Source organism: Sminthopsis crassicaudata, chromosome 2 (genome assembly GCF_048593235.1).
Source record: "Sminthopsis crassicaudata isolate SCR6 chromosome 2, ASM4859323v1, whole genome shotgun sequence".
NCBI lineage: Eukaryota > Metazoa > Chordata > Mammalia > Dasyuromorphia > Dasyuridae > Sminthopsis > Sminthopsis crassicaudata.
The window spans coordinates 260846674-260867123 of NC_133618.1; the positions used below are offsets into that span (position 1 = coordinate 260846674).

The window sequence follows — 20450 nt, forward strand, 5'->3', positions numbered from 1 at the left end:
GTAGCAGAGTAAAGGCAGGAATTTGCCAAAACTCTTCCCCGCACTACCCCAAATTACTTTATAAATGACTCTAAACAAATTTTACTGCCTCAGAACACTTCAAAATACAGAGTAGAACTTTTTCTAACTGAGGACAACTTAGAAGCTTAGCAGAAAAGGAAGTCCAGCATGCAGCACTGGTTCTAGTGAATGATCAGAAGAAAAGGTCTCTGGAACCAGAATGGGAACCCAGTGCACATTTCTAGTGCAGGCTGTGTCCTGGCCTCAGCTTTGGCGTGCACCCCAGCATCTGTAAGGTGGGAACTATGAATCAGTAGCAGCGCTGGAAGTTTCTTGTGCCTCTTAGCCTGGAAACACCAGGGAACAATTTTAAGATCAGTGGAAAGGGTCTGTGGCAACAGGGTGAGAATCTGGTATGAAGTCCCAGTGCACAAGAAATGGAGTCCCAGTCTTCTTGAGCTACAGAGGGGCAGGGACACACCTAATAGCTCCAGGGCAAAAAAGAGTGCTTATAGTCAGATTCCTAGAAGCATTTCTGAAAACTGCTGCACAAAACCTCTGATGTTAGGGACAGTGCACCCTACACTGTGGAAACAGATCCCTACTTTAAAAAAAAAAAAGTTAAAAGCAGAGATTTGGGCAATGAAAATAAGCAGAAAACCAAAGAATTTCTGACTTTTGAAAATTATTATGATGACAAGGAGTATCAAAACACACATTCAGAAGGTGATAACAAAATAGAAGCTCTTATATCCAAAGCCTCCAAGAAAAATAAGAAAAATAAATTTGATGAAGTGGAAAAAGAAAGTAAGCCTTAGACAAAATTGTGAAGTAGGTAAAGTTTGTCTTCAATCTTTTTTTTTTTCATTGTGTATCCTATACATTCAAATTTGCCTCTTTTATACTTTCCTCCAGGTACCCACTCCAAAATGCTCAAACTCCCCATTGAAGAATCCTCTTCATCCTTGTTTTTTCCTTTTTTGTTATAAACTCATGCTATCCTTCTTTTCCCTTGTCCTTAAAACTAATTACTTCCATATTCTCCCTCTCATCTTTCTTGTCACTTATTGCATCCATTAAGGTCAGGCTCTTTGTGTTTTGCAAGGTGATGACTGATTACTCTAGTAAAAAGAATCATTTTTAAATTGCCAACTACTGGATTTAAGTGATTTACCTATGATCACAGAGGTAAGAAACACATCAGAAGCAATGAGGAAAAAGAGGACTAAACATTTTAAATGAATTAACTAAGGTCCCATGACTATTTAAAAAGCAAAAGTGGGAATAAAAGCATTAATACCCATAGTTCTGGCTAATATTCTTCTCCAATCCAACACTGATTCTATTTTTTTTAATTGATAAGTGATCATAAGGAAAAAAAAAAGCTTTGATGTTGTAGAAATGCCTATTAAATCAGGCAATTTCCAAATCCCTTGAGTTGAATAGGAATCATAAACATTTCATCAGTGCTAAAGACTAGAGGGAGATCACGTCAGAGATGAAAATTCTATCCCATAAATTTTATCATTGAGCAAAATAGAAATAAGTATGGGTATCTCATTTTGCACTTGGAAGAAAGGCTAGACAGTAAGGAAGATAAAGACAATTTTAGTTATGGAAAACTGTGGAGTCATAGCACAAATTCTATGAGGACATTAATAAGGAAATTATTTAATAATGTATAGAGAAAGGAGAAGACAGTCACAGAATCATAATATCATAAAAATGACTTCAGAGGTCATATGGTCCTCCTCTCTTGAACAGGAATCTTTCTAAATAATATCTCCACTAGATCTTTACTTGTACTTCTTTATGATTGGAACTGACTCTGCAAACAGCCCACTCAATTTTTAAATGATTATTTTTCCCCTTTGTATTGAGTAAAATATTTCTCCCTATATTTTAACAACTGTCATCCACTTTTCCTAATTGCAAATTATGGTATCAAACAAAACAAGTCAAAATCTCCTTTTGTATAATAGCTGTTTTTTGTAAAATAAATTAAAGACAGGGCTCATCAATACCCTTTCCACAATTATCTCATCAACTTATTGCCATTGAATCCTAGGTTAGGAGAAAAAATTACAAAAAGGGTGGAGAAACTCTGTCAGGGTCTGGAAGATCAGGAATTTTCTGGGAAGGTTAACCCCTGGTGAGGTGCCAGTGTTCTAGCACCTCTGGATAGAGGAGATTGACAGAAGCCCAATGAATCTCTTAGGTGAGAGTTTGATTAAAATGGCAAGAAAGACACAGGAATAAAGATTGGAGAATGTAGAGTATAGGCTAGCTCCCTAGAGAGTCTCAGGGTTAGCTGGAGTCAGGATAAATCAAAGTCCTTGGTTTTTAAGGGGAGAAGTGAAAGAGGCAGGCAAGTTGCCATGAGGCTTGCCAAAGAATCCTGGATTCTGTAATCCAGTCTCCAGTCTCTCTCTTCCTCCTCCTGCAGCCAAATGACTCTCCCTTCTCTCCCTTTGCCCTCCAATCCTTGCCTACAGTTTTCTTACTACCAAACATTCAGCAAGCACCAATGGTGAGGAGAGCCATCATGTAATATATGCTAATAGAACCATTGTTTCACATCGGAAAATTGCAGAAGGACACTAAAAAAGAAAGTTCATTCATTTCATATTTTGCGATTGAGTAGACAATCCCTAAAACCCAGAATATGATCTATTTTGAATTTGCTTTGACCAGACTACTGAGGCAAAACATTGCTGAGGCATGTTAAAGAATAAATATATGTTTATATGTTGGGGATGGCAGGGTAGAATGGTAAAGGAAGAGATTAAGAGAGAATGAAGGAAGTAAAAATAGTTCTTATCCTTTTAAAGGAGCCACTTGTCATTATCATTTTCATAGTGGACTTAGAAAGGTTTTCAACTCCATCTTGAAAGAAGGAATACATAGAACTTAGGCACAGCAAAGCTCAATTTTTAAAAAAAATTATTGATAATTTTTTTACAGTATATATGCATGAGTAATTTTTTATAACATTATCCCTTGTATTCATATTTCCAAATTATCCCCTCCCTCCCTCCACTCCTTCCCCTTGATGACAAGCAATCCCATACATTTTACATGTGTTACAATATAACATAGATAGAATATATGTGTGTATATCCCATTTTCTTGTTGCACATTAAGTATTAGATTCCGAAGGTATAAGTAACCTGGGTAGATAGACAGTAGTGCTAACAATTGACATTCACTTCCCAGTGTTCCTTCTCTGGGTGTAGCTGTTTCTGTCCATCATTGATCAACTGGAAGTGAGTTGGATCTTCTTTATGTTGAAGATTTCCACTTCCATCAGAATACATCCTCATACAGTATTGTTGTTGAAGTGTATAGTGATCTTCTGGTTCTGCTCATTTCACTCAGCAACAGTTGATGTAACTCTCTCCAAGCCTCTCTGTATTCCTCCTGCTGGTCATTTCTTACAGAGCAATAATATTCCATAACCTTCATATACCATAATTTACCCAACCATTCTCCAATTGATGGACATCCATTCATCTTCCAGTTTCTAGCCACTACGAAAAGAGCTGCCACAAACATTTTGGCACATACAGGTATCTTTCCCCTCCTCAGTATTTCTTTAGGATATAAGTCCAATAGCAAGCAATGCTGATCAAAGGGTATGTACAGTTTGATAACTTTGGGGGCATAGTTCCAAATTGCTCTCCAGAATGGTTGGATTCTTTCACAACTCCACCAACAATGTATTAGTGTCCCAGTTTTCCCACATCCCCTCCAAATTCCATAATTATTTGTTCCTGTCATCTTAGCCAATCTGACAGGTGATATTTCAGAGTTGTCTTAATTTGTATTTCTCTGATCAGTAGTGATTTGGAAAACTCTTTCATATGAGTGGAAATAGTTTCAATTTCATCATCTGAGAATTGTCTGTTCATATCCTTTGACCATTTATCAATTGGAGAATGGCTTGATTTCTTATAAATTAGGGTCAGTTCTCTATATATTTTGGAAATGAGACATTTATCAGAACCTTTAACTGTAAAAATGTTTTCCCAATTTGTTACTTCCCTTCTAATCTTGTTTGCATTAGTATTGTTTATACACAAACGTTTTAGTTCCATGTAATCAAAATCTTCTATTTTGTGATCAATAATGATCTCTAGTTCTCCTCTGGTCATAAATTCCTTCCTCCTCCACAGGTCTGAGAAGTAGACTATTCTCTGTTCCTCTAATCTATTTATGATATCATTCTTTATGCATAAATCATGGAACCTTTTTGATCTTATCTTGGTATATGGTGTTAAGTGTGGATCCATATCTAATTTCTGCCATACTAATTTCCAGTTTTCCCAACAGTTTTTTTTGAAATAATGAATTTGTATCCCTAATGTTGGTATCTTTGAGTTTATCAAAGACTAGATTGCTATAGATGTACCCTTTTTTGTCCTTTGTACCTAATCTGTTCCACTGATCGACTGGTCTATTTCTTAGCCAATACCAAATGGTTTTGGTGACTGCTGCTATATAATATAGCTTTAGATCAGGTACACCTAGACCACCTTCATTTGACTTTTTTTTCCTTAGTTCCCTTGCAATTCTCGACCTTTTATTCTTCCATATGAATTTTGTTGTTATTTTTTCTAGGTCATTAAAATAGTTTCTTGGGAGTCTGATTGGTATAGCACTAAATAAATAGATTAGTTTGGGGAATATTGTCATCTTTATTATATTCACTCGGCCTATACAAGAGCACTAAATGTCTTTCCAATTATTTAAATCTGACTTTATTTTTGTGGCAAGTGTTTCGTAATTTTGCTCATATAATTCCTGACTATTCTTTGGTAGATGGATTCCCAAATATTTTATACTGTCAATATTTGTTTGGAATGGAATTTCTTTTTGTATCTCTTGCTGTTGCATTTTGTTGGTGATATATAAAAATGCTGAGGATTTATATGGATTTATTTTGTATCCTGAAACTTTGCTAAAATTCTGAATTATTTCTAATAGCTTTTTAGCAGTCTTTGGGGTTCTCTAAGTATACCATGATGTCATCTGCAAAGAGTGATAGTTTGATTTCCTCATTTCCTACTCTAATTCCTTGAATCTCTTTCTTGGCTCTTATTGCTGAGGCTAGAGTTTCTAGTACTATATTGAATAATAATGGAGATAATGGGCAACCTTGTTTCACTCCTAATCTTACAGGGAAAGGTTCTAGTTTATCGCCATTACATATTATGTTTACTGAAGGTTTTAAACATATGATCCTGATTATTCTAAGGAATAGTCCACTTGTTCCTATAATCTCAAGCGTTTTTAGTAGGAATGGATGTTGGATTTTATCAAATGCTTTTTCTGCATCTATTGAGATGATCATATGGTTTTTATTAATTTGATTATTAATATGGTGAATTACACTAATAGTTTTCCTAATATTAAACCAGTCCTGCATTCCTGGTATAAATCCTACTTGATCATAGTATATTATCTTGGGGATGATTTTCTGAAGTCTTTTTGCTAATATTTTATTTAAAATTTTAGCATCAATATTCATTTAAGAAATTGGTCTATAATTTTCTTTCTCAGTTTTCAATCTACCTGGTTTAGGTATCAATACCATGTTTGTGTCATAAAAGGAGTTTGGTAGGACTCCTTCATTCCCTATTTTTTCAAATAATTTATATAACAATGGGGCTAATTGTTCTTTAAATGTTTGGTAGAATTCACATGTACCCCCAACCAAAAATTAAACTCGAAATACAAAAATTAAAAGGAGAAATCAATAAAATTGAAAGTAAAAAAACTATTGAATTAATAAATAAAACCAAGAGTTGGTTTTATGAAAAAGCCAATAAAATAGATAAACCTTTGGTAAATTTGATCAAAAAAAAGAAAGAGGAAAATCAAATTGATAGTCTTACAAATGAAAAGGGGGATCTTTCCACCAATGAAGAGGAAATTAGAGAAATAATAAGGAGTTACTTTGCCCAACTTTATGCCAATAAATTTGATAACTTAAGTGAAATGGATGACTTTCTCCAAAAATATAGGCTCCCTAGATTAACAGAGGAGGAGATAAATTGCTTAAATAGTCCCATTTCAGAAAAAGAAATAGAACAAGCTATTAATCAACTCCCCAGGAAAAAATCCCCAGGGCCAGATGGATTCACATGTGAATTCTACCAAACATTTAAAGAACAATTAGCCCCAATGTTATATAAATTATTTGAAAAAATAGGGGATGAAGGAGTCCTACCAAACTCCTTTTATGACACAGACATGGTACTGATACCTAAACCTGGTAGATCGAAAACTGAGAAAGAAAATTATAGACCAATCTCCTTAATGAATATTGATGCTAAAATCTTAAATAAGATATTAGCAAAAAGACTTCAGAAAATCATCTCCAAGATAATACACTATGATCAAGTAGGATTTATTCCAGGAATGCAGGGCTGGTTTAATATTAGGAAAACTATTAATATAATTGACCATATTAATAATCAAATTAATAAGAACCATATGATCATCTCAATAGATGCAGAAAAAGCATTTGACAAAATCCAACATCCATTCCTACTAAAAACTCTTGAGAGTATAGGAATAAATGGATTATTCCTTAGAATAATCAGGAGTATATATTTAAGACCGTCAGTAAGCATAATATGCAATAGAAATAAACTGCAACCTTTCCCAGTAAGATCAGGAGTGAAACAAGGTTGCCCACTATCACCATTACTATTCAATATAGTACTAGAAACGCTAGCCTCGGCAATAAGAGCCGAGAAAGAGATTCAAGGAATTAGAGTAGGAAATGAGGAAATTAAACTATCACTTTTTGCAGATGACATGATGGTATACTTAGAGAACCCCAAAGACTCTGCTAAAAAGCTACTAGAAATAATTCAAAATTTCAGCAAAGTGGCAGGATACAAAATAAATCCACATAAATCCTCGGCAGTTTTATATATCACTAACAAAATGCAACAGCAAGAGATACAAAAAGAAATTCCATTCCAAACAAATATTGACAGTATAACATATTTGGGAATCCATCTACCAAAGAAAAGTCAGGAATTATATGAGCAAAATTACGAAACACTTGCCACAAAAATAAAGTCAGATTTAAATAATTGGAAAGACATTTAGTGCTCTTGTATAGGCCGAGCGAATATAATAAAGATGACAATACTCCCCAAACTAATCTATTTATTTAGTGCTATACCAATCAGACTCCCAAGAAACTATTTTAATGACCTAGAAAAAATAACAACAAAATTCATATGGAAGAATAAAAGGTCAAGAATTGCAAGGGAACTAATGAAAAAAAACTCAGAGGAAGGTGGTCTAAGTGTACCTGATCTAAAGCTATATTATATAGCAGCAGTCACCAAAACCATTTGGTATTGGCTACGAAATAGACTGGTAGATCAGTGGAACAGATTAGATACAAAGGACAAAAAAGGGTACATCTATAGCAATCTAATCTTTGACAAACCCAAAGATTCCAACATTAGGGATAAAAATTCATTATTCAGAAAATACTGTTGGGAAAACTGGAAATTAGTATGGCAGAAATTAGATATGGATCCACACTTAACACCATATACCAAGATAAGATCAAAATGGGTCCATGATTTAGGCATAAAGAGGGAGATAATAAATAGATTACAGGAACAGAGGATAATCTACCTCTCAGACTTGTGGAGGAGGAAGGAATTTATGACCAGAGGAGAACTAGAGATCATTATTGATCACAAAATAGAAGATTTTGATTACATCAAACTAAAAAAGTTTCTGTACAAATAATACTAATGCAAACAAGATTAGAAGGGAAGTAACAAATTGGGAAAATATTTTTAAAAACAAAGGTTCTGACAAAGGTCTCATTTCCAAAATATATAGAGAACTGACCATAATTTATAAGAAACCGAACCATTCTCCAATTGATAAATGGTCAAAGGATATGAACAGACAATTCTCAGAGGAAGAAATTGAAACTATATCCACTCACATGAAAGAGTGTTCCAAATCACTACTGATCAGAGAAATGCAAATTAAGACCACTCTGAGATACCACTACACACCTGTCAGATTGGCTAAGATGACAGGAACAAATAATGACAAATGTTGGAGGGGATGTGGGGAAATTGGGACACTAATACATTGCTGGTGGAGTTGTGAAAGAATCCAGCCATTCTGGAGAGCAATCTGGAATTATGCCCAAAAAGTTATCAAACTGTGCATACCCTTTGACCCAGCATTGCTGTTATTGGGATTATATCCCAAGAAATACTAAAGAGCAGAAAGAGACATATATGTGCCAAAATGTTTGTGGCAGCTCTTTTTGTTGTAGCTAGAAACTGGAAGATGAATGGATGTCATCAGTTGGAGAATGGTTGGGTAAATTGTGGTATATGAAGGTTATGGAATATTATTGCTCTGTAAGAAATGACCAGCAGGAGGAATATAGAGAGGCTTGGAGAGACTTACATCAACTGATGCTGAGTGAAATGAGCAGAACCAGAAGATCACTGTACACTTCAACAACAATACTGTATGAGGATGTATTCTGATGGAAGTGGAAATCTTCAACATAAAGAAGATCCAACTCACTTCCAGTTGATCAATGATGGACAGAGGTAGCTACACCCAGAGAAGAAACACTGGGAGGGGAATGAAAATTGTTAGCACTAATATCTGTCTGCCCAGGTTGCATGTACCTTCGGATTCTAATGTTTATTGTGCAACAAGAAAATGATATTCGCACACATGTATTGTACCTAGACTATATTGTAACACATGTAAAATGTATGGTATTGCCTGTCGTCGGGGGGAGGGAATAGAGGGAGGGGGGGTAATTTGGAAAAATGAATACAAGGGATAATATTATAAAATATATATATATATATATATATATATATATATATATATATATATATATATATATATATATATATAAAATAAAAAAAAAAAAAAAAAAAAAAAAGAATTCACATGTAAATCCATCTGGTCCTGGGGATTTTTTCCTGGGGAGTTGATTAATAGCTTGTTCTATTTCTTTTTCTGAAATGGGACTATTTAAGCAATTTATCTCCTCCTCTGTTAATCTAGGAAGCCTATATTTTTGGAGGAAGTCATCCATTTCATTTAAGTTATCAAATTTATTGGCATAAAGTTGGGCAAAGTAACTCATTATTTCTCTAATTTCCTCTTCATTAGTGGAAAGATCCCCCTTTTCATTTGTAAGAATAACACTTTGATTTTCCTCTTTCTTTTTTCTGATCAGATTTACCAAAGGTTTATCTATTTTATTGGCTTTTTCATAAAACCAATTCTTGGTTTTATTTATTAATTCAATAGTTTCTTTACTTTCAATATTATTGATTTCTCCTTTTAATTTTTGTATTTCAAGTTTGATTTTTGGTTGGGGGTTTTTAATTTGGTCTTTTTCTAGGTTTTTAAGTTGCAGGCCCAATTCGTTAATCTTCTCTTTCTCTATTTTGTTCAAATAAGCCTCTAAAGATATAAAGTTTCCTCTTATTACCGCTTTAGCTGCATCCCACAGATTTTGCTATGATGTCTCATCATTGTCATTATCTTGGGTGAAATTATTAATTGTTTCTATAATTTGCTGTTTCACCCAGTCATTCTTTAAGCTGAGATTATTCAGTTTCCAATTACTTTTTGGTCTATTTACCCCTAATTTCTTACTGAATGTAGCTTTTATTGCATTGTGGTCAGAGAAGAAGGCATTTATTATTTCTGCCTTCCTGCATTTAATTTTGAGATCTTTATGTCCTAATATATGGTCAATTTTTGTATAGGTTCCATGAATTGCTGAGAAGAAAGTATATTCCTTTCTATTGCCATTCAGTTTTCTCTAAAGGTCTATCATACCTAGTTTTTCTAATGTTCTATTTACTTTTTAAATTTCTTTCTTATTTGTTTTGGGGTTTGATTTGTCTAAATCTGAGAGTGCAAGGTTGAGATCTCCCACTATTATAGTTTTACTGTCTATTTTTTCTTGCAACTCTCTTAACTGTTCCTTTAGAAAGTTAGATACTATACCACTTGGTGCATATATGTTTAGTATTGATGTGGTTTCATTGTTTATGCTACCTTTTAGCAGGATATAGTTTTTTTCCTTATCTCTTTTAATTAGATCAACTTCTGCTTTTGCTTGATCTGAGATAAGGATGGCTACCCCTGCTTTTTTGGCTTTACCTGAAGCATAATAGATTCTGCTCCAACCTTTTACCTTTACTCTGTATGTATCACCCTGCTTTAAGTGTGTTTCCTGTAAACAATATATTGTAGGGTTCTGACTTTTGATCCAGTCTGCTATCCATCTCCGTTTGATGGGAGAGTTCATCCCATTCACATTTACAGTTAAAAATTACTAATTCTGTATTTCCTGACATCATATTATACCCAGATTATGCTTTTTTCCCTTAACCCCCCTGAACCCCTTCCCCAATATTTAATTTATAGACCCCACTTGTGACATGAAGCCCCCCCTTTTTAGTATCCCTCCCCCTCCTTCCAAGTCCCTTCCCTTATTCCCTTTTTCCTTTTCCCTTTTCTTCTCCCCCCTTTTAATGAAGTGAGAGAGAATTCTCTGAAAAACAAGTATGTCAATTATTTACTCTTTGAGCCTATTCTGATGAGAGTAAGATTCACACAATATGTCTCCCCCTCTCTAAATTCCCTCAGATATGGTATATTTTCTATGCCTCTTCCTGGGATGTAGTTTCCCTCTTTTTATCACTCCTTCCCCTTTTTCTGATACTATCCCCTTTCTTTTACTAATCTCCCCCTTTTTATATCAGCAAAATCAAATTATCCATGCAGACTTTCTATATATCCACAACAGAGATACAGTTCTCAAGAGTTCTTTTTACCTTTTTCTGTTTCTCTTCAGTCTTGTGGATGTAGATCAAATTTTTTGTTTAAGTCTGGTTTTTTCTTAGAAACAAATGGAATTCCTCTGTTTCATTAAATGACCATCTTCTTCCATGGAAGAAAATGCTAAACTTAGCTGGGTAGTTTATTCTTGGTTGCAATCCTTGATCTTTTGCCTTTCGGAATATCAGGTTCCAGGCCCTTCAATCTTTTAATGTGGAGACAGCCAGATCTTGAGTGACGCTTATTGTGACCCCTTGATATTTGAATTGATTTTTTTCTAGCTGCTTGCAATATTTTTTCCTTTGTGTTGTAATTCTGCAGCTTAGCCACAATATTCCGTGGAGTTCTTTTTTTAGAGTCTTTTTTCAGAAGGTGTTCGATGAATTCTTTTAATGCCTATTTTCTCTTCTGTTTCTATTATCTCTGGACAGTTCTCTTTGACGATTTCCTGTAAAATAGAATCTAGGCTCTTTTTTGGTCATAGTTTTCGGGAAGTCCAATGATCCTCAGATTATCTCTCCTAGATCCATTTTCCAGGTGTATAGATTTTCCCCGTAAGTATTTGACGTTATTCTCCAGCTTTTCTTTTTTTTTTTTTTTTTGTTTTTTTTTCGTTTTTGGTCTTTTTTGTTTGTTTGTTTGTTTGTTGTTATTTTGTTTTGTTTGACTGATTCTTGGGTTCTCAATGAACCATTCATTTCTATTTGTTCTGTACTGATTTTTAATGAGTTATTTTCTTCCTTCACATTTTTTAGTTCTTTTTGTATATGCCCAATTGAGTTTTTAAATGAATTATTTTGCTCTATTGAATTTTTTTTTCATTTCCCTAATTTTTTTAGAGAATTATTTTCTTTTTCCAATTCAGAAATCCTACTTTCTTGAGAAATTTTTATCTTTTTCAATTCAGAAATCCTACTTTCCTGTGATTTTTTAACCTTTTCTAATTCACAAATGTTGTTTCCCTGCATCTCCTGTGAATTTTTTATTTTTTCCAACTCAAATTTCAGAACGTTGTTATTCTCTATCATAACTTCTCTTTCCTTTCCCCAGTTTTCTTCAAACTCTCTTAACTTTTTAATAGTCTCTTCTAGGAGAGAGTTATGTGATGGGGGGCAGGTATCATTCCTCTTTAGGTTGTTATCTGCTGACTCTCTGCTGTTAACTTCCTCGGGGTTGGATACCCACTCTTTCTTTGTGTAGAAAGAATCAATGGTTCTCTTTAGTTCTTTACTCATGGTTAAAAAATCTTTTGGGCTCTGCACTTGGGGTAAGAAGTTTATTTATTTATTTCTTTACCAGATTCCTCTCAGACTAGATGGATGCAGTGGCCCATGTGCCTGAGCTAAGAGATAGCTCTGGGAGAGAGTTCCCCTCCCCCTCCCTGGAAGTGCCTCAGAGGTGATTAGTATGACTGCACTGTGAGGGTTGCCCAGTGAAGGACCCCGCTGTGTGGCCTAGTGACTTCCCTGAGATTTAAGACTGAACAGTAAAGGCGACACAAAGCCCAGTCAATGCGTCCTGGGGGTGTGGACATCAGCATCTGATGTGAAAAGCCCCTGCACTCAAACTGGAAGTGTCTGCCCAGAAACCGCTGTCCCTATTTCAAAGGTTCCGCTTCTCTGGGACTTCTGTGGCTGAGTTCCACAGCCTCCAGCCAAGTGCGGCAGTATGTGAATTGGATGTTGCCTCAGGCTGTGTCCCCGCTGTTCAAGCTCTTATGTTCCCCAAGGTGAAGCCCTGGACAGCAGAAAATAGCTGCACAGCCCTGCCGAGATCTGTTAGGTCACTTCCAGATTGGAGTGGTTCTAGTATCTGGCTTTATATTTTAAAGTGGCTTGATTTCTCTTCTAAACTGCTGTTTTATAAGCAGAGAAGAGCTAACAGCCTGTGCCAGATTCTTCTATCTTAGTGGCTTCTCTGATCCCAGAGTTCTCCCCAGCTCGACTGGCGCAGTGTGCTAGCACCTAACTGTCTGTGCTGGCCTTTTTTCTTCCTCCCTTGGGAACTGTCCTTTTCTGTTGAAACTCCAGATTCTCTTCCACTGGTATGTTTTGCTTCCAATCCTTGTGGTTTCTATCAGTCCAGTGTTATTTTTGAGACTGATTTAACTAATTGGTAATGAGGGAAGAAGGGAGCTTACAAAATTTCATGTATCTTCTCTGCCATCTTGGCTCCGCCCCCTCTTCACTTCATTTTAAAGGTGTTCATAGTCTTGGTGACTGAAAGAGGATCAGACTCTGTTTCCAGCAGCCACTCCCAATTATATCTTGAAATCATAGCATGTTGGGAATGGAGGAGACCTAACAATCTAACAAGGAGATAGAATGATAGTGCAACATTTTCAAACCTGAGGCTTTTCAACTCAGGATGAAGGATGTAGTTCCAAACTATCTGTAAGCTAATTAAAGAACACCTATTGTACACTTCTATATTTTTATTCAAATGTATACAGGTGCTGCTGGTTTAGAAAACAAATCATTTAAATATTAACTCAAAATAAGTAATAACAAATGTACAAATATATTTAAGTAGATAAATGAGGCAAATATCTAAATAAATAACATTAATACATTTATAAAAGATATTTTGTTATCCTATATTTTCTTAATCAACAACATACAAATAATAGAGTTATGATTGCACAGTCCACAATAAGTGCTTTTATGGCAAAAAGGTGTTTTTATACTGATAGAAACGTTGGGAACTGGTGTATTGTACTACATTTAGAGTCTGATGTCTTGGATTATAATTCTCGCCATCATATATGTGATTGCAGGGAAGGCTCGTGTTCTTTGGGTCTCAGTGACCTTATTTGAAAAGGGACACATTAATTGATCTCTGAGGTCATTTCAACTCCAAAATACTATCATCTATTTTCAGCAAATTGTAAAAGTTAAAATTGGCCATCTGGCAGAGTTGGGACTGGAACTGTATCTAAAACTGTCTCAGAAAAGTAACAGTTTTATTTAAAGCTTGTTTATCAAAAAATACATCAATCGACTTATTTTAAGTCACCTAGGCTAGTTAAGTGACAGAACCTAGATTTAAGAATGACCCTTTACATTTATATAACAGTAAAAGATATACAAAACATCTAAACACTTGACCTGGAAATGGAAAGTACAAGTATTATTGTCCCCATTTTACCTGAAGAGGAAAAGGGTTTGGAGATATTAGTTGGCTTATTCTCATTGCTTATGATTTTTACATCCTCAGTTTGAATTCAATGTCTTGACTCCAAATTTCATGCTCTTCCATCACATCACTTCCATTAACTTTATTTTATGTTTGTTACATCATTTATCTTTAATTCTGTTCTGCTTATTTATAATTTTTGATGTATTCTTTAGGCACATACCACTTAATGGCTGATGGAGGCAGCATCTGGGTGACTAGGAAATTAAAATTTTGTGGCATTTTGGACAGAAGGCAAATTATCTTGATTTTTTCTCATTATTTCCTATATCCTCCTTTATCCTATATTATAGCTGAATGATATTCCTATATTATATCCTATGATATCCTATATTATAGCTGAATGATATTCCTGTCCTAATCTTTCACTGTAATGTAGGGAAAGTCATAAGGCAGATCTCTAGTTGTCACCCATAAATTATTATATCAACACCTAGTACCAATATCTAAAGACACAATTGGGAAGAAAAGAAACCAGACATATTTTGTCATCAACACTTTCATCCTTCACTCTCTTTGTCCCTTCCTCTTCTTGCCCCTACTCAAAAACATGCTGAGGACAGTATGCAGCAAAAATAAATAAATAAATAAAATTGAAAGATTAATGATTCCTTTTGTGATACAAATGCCCATATCTGAATCCCTAATTCCCCAAGCAGCAACTTCCCAGTAATGGGCCCAGGAACTGTAGAATTCCCTCAGCTATTCTCTGTTATCTTGGGCGATAGAATTGTTGCCTTTATTAATGCTACCTATTCAGCAAGGTTTTTGAAAGGTTGAAATTAGCAGTTTAGGATCACTTAAAGGTATGTTAGTCTGAGACTTGTTTCATTGGCTGATTAGTAAATTGATTGATAACATGAATTAATGATTGAATGAAGTAAAGTGAATGAGGGGAATGGTTTGGTTCAGAAAGTAAAGGGCTTTAACTCAGGTCATCCTTGTTCTGGTTAAGATTGATCTAGATAGCATCTGAGTTATTTTCTGATTCTGCAATTTTATGGATCCCATCCCTTAAATCAAGGGTGGGGAAACTTTCCTGCCAAAAGTCATTTGGATATTTATAACATTATTTACAGGTCATACAAAATTATCAGTTTACCAAACTCAAGCTAAGGACTGTTATTGTACCTAGCTTTCAGCTTATCAGCACCTTGGTTTCCTTAGCAAAGGATTTTTCAAGCTTTATATAATTACATATAGGCCAGCTCTTTCCCACCCCTGCTTTGAGCTGACTTGGAGTAAAGGACACTTTATTTAAATCATTTCTCCAACACCTATTATATGATCATAGACAAGGTATTTAACCACCTAGAACTTGCTTTCTTCACCTGCAAAATGGGATCATAATATAGTACCATTTACCATTCTCAAGAAGGGTCAAGTTAGGTTATATAAAAGATATACACATCAATGTACTTAATAAATGCCACTTGTAATATTTGCATTGAAAGTTCATTTAAAATATCAATATAATATTTCTTAAAATCAAAACAATTTGAAAAACTCGATTTTGTTCTATTTTAGGCTGTACCAGTTCTACAACACCTATAACTTATATTGCCAGAGATATTGCAAAGGAAATGTTTATATAGAGATCCTTAAAACCCCTTTCAATCTAAATATATTTGAATATTTTAACTTGTCTTAAATTAAAAAAATCACACATCATAGCTGGAAGGACCTAAGAGGTAATCTATTTCACCCTTTTAACTTTTCAATTTAGATAAATTTTAGTTAAGATTCAAACAATTTAAACTTGTTCATGGTTATATGGGTAATATATCACAGAGACAAGAATTATTTTATGTTTTTACTTCTTTAATACTGCAATATGTCAAAAAATGGAAATTATTTCATCAGTGGGATTAGTCCTTTCACCAACATAGATCAGAACTTCTTCACTCCTTAGTACAAGATCTTCATGAGTTTCTCTGGCCCAGAATGTTCACCTGGTGGCCAAACTTGAATTGCTACAAACCTGAATAGATTGTTGCTTAGGTATTAAACACATAATTCACTACAGAGATTGTTCTTAATAAATTTTGTACCTTAGAGGGACATGCTAGACTTCATGTCTAGTTTTTATAGAGAGACTTAGAAAATCCAGATTAACCTCCACACCATAAAGATAATAAAAGATAATCACTAAAGCCCTCTGAATTCTCATCAGGTCTTATACTTTTTAAGGTAGCTTTTGCTCAGAATCCTTCTCTTGTCCTCCTTTACACCACACATGTATTCTTTGGTTTTGCACATTTTTTGAAGGATCTTCCTTCTTCCTACCTTTAAATCTATGCTTTATTATCCAATGTTCTGTCTTCACCTCTCTTTTTTCCTGTCTCTACATTCTCTTAGATGGCAATCTCTATTTTCTCAGTCCTTTGCTTATCATTCCTATGAAGTTGCATCTGAAATATAAAGTTTAATTTTTACTCTTCTCCTGAATTCAAGAAACAATTCAATAAGTATTTACTGGGATGATTATATACCAGGCACAATGACAAACACTAAAGATATGATTTTTTTTAAATGAGAAAATTCTTGTACTGTATTTCTATTTAACAAGAATATGACCAGATATTTTTCACATTTATATCCACCAAATCAGAGTTATCATTCTTGGTCATTACAGGGCCAAGTAAAACATAGTATCTTTTAGAGTGATTTAAGATTTATAAAGCATCTTGCAAATATTATCTCATTTTATCATCAGAACAACCCTAGGAGGCAGATTCTAATCTTATTCCCAATTGATGGTAAGAAAAATGAGAAACACAAAGAATAACCATTTATGCCTGCCTGAATATTTGCATTTAAAGTCCCTACATTTTACATCAATTTGTCTTGCTGGTTCTCTTCAACAATTTGTCCCTTTGATTTTTCTGTATCCTATTCATGGCATGAAATATCTCTATTTACCATTCTAAAAGACTATGTTGATTCTTAACTCAATCTGACCACGGTTCTTCAAAATCCCTCTACTACAGCATGGTGGAATGGGAACATGAGAATCCTGTGTTCAAATAGGATCTTTGGCAAATAATACTTGTATGATCTTAGGTAAGTCACCTGATATTCCAGGGCCTCACTTTGCTATTTTACAAAATGAGGAATTTGAAGCTAGATAGTATATAGTATATAGGGTTCCTTTCAGCTCTTTGTATTTGATCTTGTAATCATATGTTTATGATCATCTGAAATCACATTTTCTGAGATTCACATTCAGGAAACCATTCCTTTAAAATCAAACTGGTCTTTTTTCTATGAAAGTACCCCATCCATCTCCAATCTAATGTATCCCCAAAATTAATGAATCCATCATCTTTTCCCTAATCAAATTTCATTTCTTAATTTCTCTACTTTTGTTGTTGCTATAATCATTCCATCATAATAATATTATCATTCTCCCATTCACTTAGTCAAAAAATCTTGAGCCACCATTTTCTTTCCTTTACTTCATAGATTCAATCAATTATCAAGATTTATAGGTTCTAAAATGGGCCTCATTTCTATTACTATTATTGGCTCCATCCTACCCACTTCAAAATTTCATTATCAATCACATGGATGATTGTAAGGGTTTTTGTAACAAGTTAGCTTAGCTCTACTAGTACTTAATTTTTCATGGGGAATAAAGAATGAACTTGCTCTTTCACTGATATAGGAAGTTCCCAGATACAAAATAAAAATCTCTTTGAATATAGGGTTAAATGACTTGCCCAATGTCACAGACTTAGAGAGAGAAAAATGAACCAGTTTTCAAAATCAAATCTCTCTTTTCTACCCAGAAGTATTAAAACTTGAGGCCCATAGGAACAAGCATACTGCAAAGTCTCATGCAGGGCCTGAACCATATTGAAATGTAAATGAGAAAAGTTTAACAAAATAAATAAAAATACAAGACTATATGGCCTAAGTTAATTTGTGTGTTTTCAAAGTTAATATGCAACCAACAGATAATTGTTTTTTATTTGTTTCATCCACTATTGTATGCCTTATTACCATATCCTTCAATCACTAAGCAATCTTTTTAAATAAGCACATTCTAAAAGCACCTAATATATGTCTGAACTGAAAAAAGACACTAAGCATACAAAGAAAAAAACATGAAAGTCTGTTTTTTCAGGGAGATTACATTTTATTGGGGGAGATAATATTTGCATATATAACTATACATGGAATACATTGAAAAACATTTTGGGAGGGAGAGTGCTTAGTAGCTGGAGCATTGAGAAATGTCTCATGGAGAATAAAAATGCTTGAAATGAGTTTTGAAGGAAACAAAGACTTCTTGATGCCAGAGGCAAGAAGTAAATATGTTCCAAAAATAGGAAGCAGCTGGAAAAAAGATCCAGAGATGGGAAATGATGAGGTAAGGAAAAACAATGTCAGTTTGGCTAAAGCAGAGAATGTTTGGACAGAAATATAATGTGTAATATAAACAGAAAGATAAATTGGGACTAAGTTGTGAAAGGCTTTGCATAGCACAAAACTCACTACATCAAAATCCTACTGAAGAGCCTTCAGTGGCTCCCTATAGACTATAAGAAAACAAAGTATAAATTTCTTAACCTAATCTGTAAGGCTCTATGCAATGTGGTTTCATACTAACTTTCCATCCTTACTTCACATTTTTGTCCTTCATACAAAAATCATCCAGCTATTCCCAATAATAACTGTAATGGTACCCTAGGTTATTCTATAAACCTCAAGAGCATTACTCCCTCAAGCCTTTATAATAAGGGGGTCTGGCCATATGAAAGTTTGGAGTGCTATGTGATACAGAATAAAAGACCTTTAAAAAGATTATGAGGAGGAAATTTATGGCTTTATTAAGAGATAGATAATAAATTGCATTATTGTAAACTTAAGGCTATTAATATCTGTGTTGTGATATATACTTATATGAACATGGGGAATATTACTTAAAATGTAAATATAGATAGGTATCTATCTATCTATCTATCTATCTATCTATCTATCTATCTATCTATCTATCTATCTCTGTCCATCTTAAAGATTAGATTTAAATTGTGGTAGTCTTTTGTGGGCTAGAAGCTTTTTGGTGGGTGACAAATAGATGATATGAAGAGAATTTGAATGACACATCTGCATGATTGGTGTGATGAGAGTATACCTTTATAATCTTGTTGTTATAAATTTGTTGTTTTAAACTATTTGCTGGAGTGGAATACATAAGGCATATTGCATCCCAGTAAAATTTGAAGCTTAGTAGCCTATATTGCCCATAATACACGAGGATGACTTTGACCATGAATGGCAATCTTGCCCATGTTGCTAGTCAGTGCAGATTACAATGAAATTGTCTTATATTTTTTCACCTTCATGTCTTTGTATGCACTAACCCTTCCTTCATAACTCTGCCTAATAATTTGTAGTTTTTCTGTTGCCTTTATTTCCACTTCCCATCCCCAAATGAGTAGATGAACCAGACAAATGCAACTGAAGTTACAAAGTTTATTCTCCTGGGACTTTCTTCTTCCTCAGAATTACAACTTATATTTTTCTTCTTGTTCCTGGCATTGTATCTCCTGACCATCCTAGGAAATGGCCTCATTATTATCACAGTGACCTGTGATCATCACCTTCGCTCAGCCCCCATGTACTTTCTGCTCTGCAATCTCTCCTTCCAAGATCTTTGCTATTCTACTGTCACTGTACCCAAGATGCTGTTCCACTTGATCACTCACCACAAAACAATTTCCTTCCAAGGTTGTATGGCCCAGATATTTTTTTTCCATTTCACTGGAAGCACAGAGATATTCATCCTCACCATCATGGCATATGACCGTTACATAGCTATTTGCCGGCCCCTACACTATGAACTCATCATGAGCCAGCGTACTTGCTGGATTCTGGCAGCAACATCAGTGCTGGGCGGGGTCATTCATTCCATGACACAGATGGTGCTCATCTTACGTTTGCCCTTCTGTGGCCCAAATGAGCTAGACAATTTCTACTGTGATATTCCACAGGTCATAAAACTGGCCTGTACCAATACCTTTGTGGTGGAGATCCTGATGGTTTCTAACAGTGGCCTGGTCACCCTTATGTGTTTTATACTGCTTCTCATATCCTACACAGTCCTCTTGGTGAGAATAAGGAACCATTTAGCTGAGGGAAAGAGTAAAGCCCTCTCCACTTGTGCCTCCCATCTGATGGTGGTGACTCTGGTGTTTGTGCCCTGTGTCTACATTTATGCCAGGCCCTTTCAGATATTTCCAGCTGATAAGTTGGTATCCATCCTCTATACAGTCATCACCCCGATGTTAAATCCCCTTATCTACACCTTAAGGAACTCAGAAATGAAAAGTGCCATGAAAAGGATATGCAACTATTCTATGTGA

General features: G+C 34.7%; 1 protein-coding gene across 1 annotated transcript; it reads left to right on the forward strand.

The window, feature by feature from the left end:
- The first annotated feature begins 19526 nt into the window (after positions 1–19526).
- LOC141552778 (olfactory receptor 4D5-like) lies at positions 19527–20450 on the forward strand. Its single transcript, XM_074284774.1, has one exon. It carries the CDS (start codon positions 19527–19529, stop codon positions 20448–20450), a length of 924 nt encoding a protein of 307 aa, XP_074140875.1.

Coding starts and splice junctions, on each gene's coding strand:
- LOC141552778 (XM_074284774.1), top strand. CDS start 19,527: ATGAACCAGACAAATGCAACTGAAGTTACAAAGTTTATTCTCCTGGGA.